Source organism: Octodon degus, unplaced genomic scaffold (assembly GCF_000260255.1).
Source record: "Octodon degus isolate 3935 unplaced genomic scaffold, OctDeg1.0 scaffold00250, whole genome shotgun sequence".
Lineage (NCBI taxonomy): Eukaryota > Metazoa > Chordata > Mammalia > Rodentia > Octodontidae > Octodon > Octodon degus.
Genome location: NW_004524826.1, coordinates 1,640,970 through 1,646,969, shown reverse-complemented (window position 1 = coordinate 1,646,969; position 6,000 = coordinate 1,640,970). Strand labels below are relative to the sequence as shown.

At 47.8% G+C, this 6,000-nt stretch overlaps 1 protein-coding gene across 4 annotated transcripts in view; it reads left to right on the top strand.

Moving 5' to 3' along the window:
* The window catches only part of Gpr161 (G protein-coupled receptor 161), a 51,490-nt gene that overhangs the window by 24,836 nt on the left and 20,654 nt on the right, over positions 1-6,000 (top strand). For all 4 annotated transcript variants that reach the window (XR_002819081.1, XM_023706315.1, XM_023706316.1 and 1 more), the window contains exon 3: positions 4,813-5,227. Coding sequence is in view for 3 of the 4 variants with exons in the window: in XM_023706315.1 (XP_023562083.1) it covers positions 4,813-5,227 (415 nt within the window). In the remaining variant the exon portion in view is untranslated. The remainder of the gene's footprint in view (positions 1-4,812; positions 5,228-6,000) is intronic.

The following is a 6,000-nucleotide window of genomic DNA, read 5'->3' as shown; positions in this document are numbered from 1 at the left end:
TTTTTTTTTTGGCAGAACCGGGGATTGAACTCAGATCCTTGCGTTTGTCAGTCAAGCGCTTATCCTACTGAGCCATCTCCCCGGCCCCTAGCAGGCAGTTTTGACCACGGAGAGTGCTACCATGCTTTTTAAGTTGCTCATCTGAAAAGAAAAAAAAAAATTATTTTGGTAGTTTTAGTGTCCAGTTGTTTCATTTTGAGTGGGTGAAACAATCATTTATATTTGATGTGTGATTTAAAAACATGTAAAAATAAAAATATAGTGAACATTTAAATTAGAAAAAGTATTGTGGTAAAAAACACAACATCCATGACTCCCCCTCAAAATGCTCCCCTTCACCTCAGACACACCTAGCCTGTTCTCACTCCTTTACTAAGAAGTTCTGAAATCCTCTTTCCTGTTGTGGTAGAGAGCTAACTGGTGCTTAACTTCTTACACACAGCTGAATTGAACTAGCCTGGTGCGGGGCGTGGGAGGCCTACCTGAGGATTATTACCAGTAACATAAAAGGCAGACTATAAGAGGCTGTCAAAATGATGTTCGGGCTGCTGTTTGGAGAAGCTGTTGGAGCTGTTGGAAGCTGCCAGTTCTCTTGGGCTGTTCTGCTGGAGGACCTTGTCACGCTGGCTTTCCCAGTGAACTTTGGAGGAGCTCTGGTCCTCATCTTGAGCATCGCTTGCTGGCTGTGGAGGGAAGGTAGTGCACTGCTCAGCTGTATGGAGAAGCTTGTTGCATTGGCTTTCCTGATGGGAAGTTGGCTTTCCTCATCACTGGAGGATCTCAGGACCTCACTGTTGCTGAGGATGGCTGTGGTACTTTTGGGGGAGCTCTGGTGCTTATCTGAGTGTTGCTTCCTAGCACCAGTTCAGATCCCTCAGCCTGCTAGCCCAGATCTTTCACCCTGCTGGCATTGACTTCCTAGCTCCCACCACTGACCTCTGGGCCTTTCTGGCACAGATACTTGAAGTAGGATCCAGGCTCTCAACTGTATTCTTCAGTCTTCAGTGCATGGGTAGATTTCCTGCATTTGTTGTATACGATTCTTGGGTGATTCCTTATAAACTAATATTATAAAATGTGTCCTGTATTGTACTGTTCCCCTTACATAACCCCAACCATGACACTGTCTTTAGTTGTGTCCAAACTGAGGTAGTGAGTTCAAAATGTTTCTCACTTAGAAGTCACACGGATCTGGTGAATAAGGTGGATAAGGACAGACTGTGTTGTTTTTGGTCAAGCCTGCCTTGCAGTTGGCTGGCACTCAGAAGCATAATTCACAATTTATAAAAACATGAGAGAAGACTTGTGCAGAACTTCCTCAGAGAGTGGCAAGAACAATGGGATAAGTATAATCGAAGGGAGGGACAGTATTTTGAGAGGAATTAATAGCAGTGTGTTTTACTGTAATACGTAACTTTAAATATTTGCTGAATAGTTTGACCACTTCTTGTACCGTTGGCATATCTTTGACTTGGTCTCTGTTCATGTCTTTTGTGCACATCCTCTTCTGGCCTTTCATCCATTTTTCTGTCAGCTTTTTAAGGAGCTCATTATAATTTAGGTTGACTTAGTACTTTATAGGTTGTAAAACTTTTCTTCCATTTTCTCCTTTGTTTCAGATACAAGTCTCTTTTTTTAACCATGGTACAGTTAACTCAATAACATGGTTATATAAAGATTTTTAAGTCACCAAATAAAAATTTTCTTGTAAGCATCAACAAAATCCAGAACTTACCAACTAAATATAAACCCCAGCAACAAACTTACAAAGACAGGCATAACTGGCACTCCAATAAAGTATACTCACAGCACAAAACTAGAGTAACTAAGAAGTTGTGTAACTGAATTAAAAATCAGAATATCTTAGGAGCAGCCTGGAAATATGGGCCAAAGCACATAGAGTAACATGTACTAGGAACAATGTTTTGTACGTAGGTATAAAAACATTAATCCCATATGCTCAAGATTGGAGACATCTGCCTTCACAGAAGCTCTTGAATGTATAAACTTTGGGTTCCAGGTGACCACACACTCACATAGGCACAAGAGGGTGATATAGTTGCTAGAAAATGTACTTGTACAGTGACTTTTAGGAGAATTGTCCTGCTCATGGGGAAAATTGTCCCTTCACTCTTGACCCTAACCAGACCTCATCCAGAATGCTGGTGGAGGATCAGATGCCAGGAGGGTTGTAGACAATTGTGATCAAGTGCAGGCTGAGAGCTAGTGCAGGGTCTGGGAACAGTGCTGTGACAGATGACAGGGACCTGGGGAGGTGGGTGATTCTGGGAGCTTTGGAAGGGTCATGGCTGTGACCGCAGCCTAAGTGGTCTGCATTGCATGGGGACCCATTGCATGGGGACCACTTCCTCTGGCACTCAGGACTGCCGCAAGGGGCAGCTGCCTTATGACCTGCACTGCCCCGTGACCCGTGGTGCCCCCATGAGGGCTCGAGCCCCACCAGCGGCCGTGTGTCGGCTGCTCAGCCCATGCTCCTGGGGTCTGGCACACGGGAAGCTGTCTTGCCTGCCTTCTGGGTGTGTTCTGCTCATGGAGAACAAGAGCAGGTGGGAGTAGCACTCTGTGGGATTTTTTGGCTGATTAAAGTGGATGAAAAGTTTCGGAGAAACATTCGTCTATAGGATTTTATGTAAAAATCTGTCAACCTTGATTCTGAGCCAAGATTCTGAGCCAGTTTCCTGAGAGTAGGGACTCTATCTCCTATGTGGTGTGATTGAAAAATACAGTGAATGTTTAATTTTTTAAGAAATTTGAGAGGGCTTGCCAGTTAGCTCAGTTGCTTAAGCGCCTGCCTGAGCAAACCCAGTCAGGCTTGTAGGACCACAGTTCAGTCCCCAGCTCCATAAGCCACACCACACCCATGCTTAAGGCAGCCTGAGCCAGGAAAAACAAAAAAAAAAAAAATCCTTCTCAACTTTAAGGACTGGCCAAATAGCTCAGCAGATTAAAGTGCCTGCAAGCAGACCCAGGGGCCAGGGTTTAATCCCCCAGCCTGCTGTGCTGGCCCTGCGCTGAGACAGCAATTTAGCCTGGCCATGATGGCGCGAGCCTGTAATCTCTGCTCTTGTGAGGCTGTAAACAGGTGGTCAGTACGAGTCGGATCTAGTAGTGAGACCCTGAACATCCTGTAGAACCTTCCCTAAAATAAAAAAGAAAAAATTGATATAGTAAAAGGCACATTGTGTGCTTTCTTCCATACACATGCAAGACCCATGGCCACCAATCCCTTCAAAGTATTTCCCTCACTTCAAACACACTTATCTAGTCCTTACTGTTGCTTTCTGAAGCAGTTCTGGAGTCCTCTGTTGTGAGTATCTCTAGCTGCACTGCTGAATGTTTGTGTTCCATGGTCATTTTGACTTTGGGAAAGGGTCAGAAGTCCCGTGGCTTCACATCCAGGGGATGAGGTGGGTGAGGACGCACTGTGATGTTCCCCAAGCCTGCCTTCCCATTGGATGGTGCTCAGCTGCGGTTTTCACCGTGTTTGTGATCAGCCCTGGGGAAGGCACTCAAGAAGGAGGATTCCAGAACTGCTTCAGAAGTGGCAAGAATGATCGATAGGTGTGTTTGAATAGGAGGGGCATATTTTGAGAAGGATTAATGGTCATGTGTCTTTTGCTGTAATGTATGTCTAAAATTTACCCATGTTGCACATTGATCATGACTTGGAGACAGTGATGTCTGAGTGCCAAGACCTGGGGTGGTGCCTCTCCTTACCCACCTACAATTAGTGCTTGCATCCTTGCCCTCTCTCGCCATGTCTGTGTGAACAGTACCAGTGTCTGGTTGTGAATTGAACTTGATTGACTCCTCCTGGCTGGGGAGCTTGGAATAGTTCCTGTGATAATCTTATTGCCAAGCTTTAATGTCCACACAGATCTTCAGAGCCTGGGGGTAAAGTGTAGGTTTTGGTCCTCCAGGCAGAGGTGGGCCTGATGCAGAAGCCCTGCATCTTTAGTAAGAACCCAGTGACACAGATCCTGCTGGCTTAGGACCCACCTGTCCCCCATGGGACACTTGTCATGCAGCCACCTGCTCCTGCCTGCTTGTTTAAAGTACAGATTCCAGGCTGTGTCTCTGATTCCAGGACCAGTCTTGGCTCTGCCCTGTCACTTTAAGGGATTCTTAAATACATGGAAGATTTTGAATCTGCTTTGGGAGAATGGGTAGGGGCATTGTGCTAGCTGGCTTTGCTTACTGTGACAAAATACCCAAGATATGAACTTATAAAGAGGAAAGATTAGGACTGGGGGTGTAGCTCAGTCAGTGGCTCAGTGCCTGCCTGGCATGGGGCCAAGGGTTTGATCCCTAGCATCACAAATACATTTAAAGGGTTTATTTTGGCTTCCATTTTTGAAGACTTCAGGCCATTAGCTTGTAGCAGGAGCACAAGATGGAGCAAAGCCTCTTAGCTCATGGCATCTGGAAAGTGACGGTGAAGAGGGAGAGGCCAGATCCCACAGTCCCTTCCATGGCAGCCCTTAGTGACCCAAAACTTGCCACTAGACTGCGCTTGCTAAAAGCTCCACCTCTGCCCGGTGGCACCAGACCTTCAGCACGGGCCTCAGGGTTATCCCAGGTACACATGATGGTAGGACTGAGAGCAGGAGAATCACTTAAGAACATGCAGTGAGTTGCACAAGATGGGTTGCAGGACATAGGCCACTTAGGTGGAACTTGTGGGAGGGCTCTGCCCCGTGATATAGGTGGGGAACAGGACACTGGCCCCACCTTCTGTCCTACAGAGAGGCGATGGCGTGCTCTGATGAGTCTTCTCTGTCCCCTCCGCAGTCGCTCAGCATGCTGCGCCCAGGCTGCACCCAGGTGCACTGAACATGAGCCCCAACTCCTCCCTCGGCCACAGGAAGGAGCTGAGCAACCTCACTGCTGAGGAGGCTGGGGGCGGGGGCATCGTCACGGAGCTTGTCGCCATCATTATCATCACCGTGTTTGTCTGCCTGGGCAACCTGGTCATTGTGGTCACCCTGTACCGGAAGTCCTACCTCCTGACACTCAGCAACAAGTTCGTCTTCAGCCTGACCCTGTCCAACTTCCTGCTGTCCGTGCTGGTGCTGCCCTTCGTGGTGACGAGCTCCATCCGGAGGGAATGGATCTTTGGCGTGGTCTGGTGCAACTTCTCCGCCCTTCTCTACCTGCTCATCAGCTCAGCCAGCATGCTCACCCTTGGGGTCATCGCCATCGATCGGTAAGCAGGCTCAGTACAGAAAGTGTGAGAGATCGCCGCTCCAGGTGGCTTTGGGTCTGGAGGGAGAGGACCAGAGAGGGCCAGGGCCTGCACTGCAGCCAACTCTGCCTCGGCTTCCCTGTCGTTATGCGGAGTATCTCTGGTTTTGCCTGTCTGTTGCATACACAGGCAAGTGCCACAAGGGCTGAAAATGGACCCCACTTACCAGTAGTGTCCAGCCTTTTTGGCTCCAGACACTGGTTTATAGAATGGCTTTGGGATTAGCTTCTCATAAGGAGTGCACAACCTAGATCCTTTGGGTGCGCACTTCACAGTAGGGTTCATGCTCCTGTGAGAATCTCTTACCTTCATCCATCCGACAGGAGGCGGAGCTCAGGTGGTGATGTGAACTGTGGGGATCAGCTGTGGACAAGATGAAGGTCTTCTCCTTTGCCCAGCACTCATCTCCCACTGTGGCCTGGTTCCTAACAGGCCACAGACCGGAAATGGTCTGCAGCCTCAGGGGTGGGGACCTGTGCCATATATCACAGTACATACCATATAGTGCTTGGGAATCGGTGGCACACATGGCACAGTGGGCTGTTTGTATCATTGAAACATCACGGGGCAAGGGTGTGGTCAGCTATGCTGTCTAGTTCTGTGTACATATGCTCTGGTGTCTGCAGAGGAACAGAAATCACCAAATGGTATAGTGAAGCATAATTACAATTTAGTTTTTATTTATTTATGTATTTATATATCTGATATGGGGTCTCACTATACAGCAGGGACTC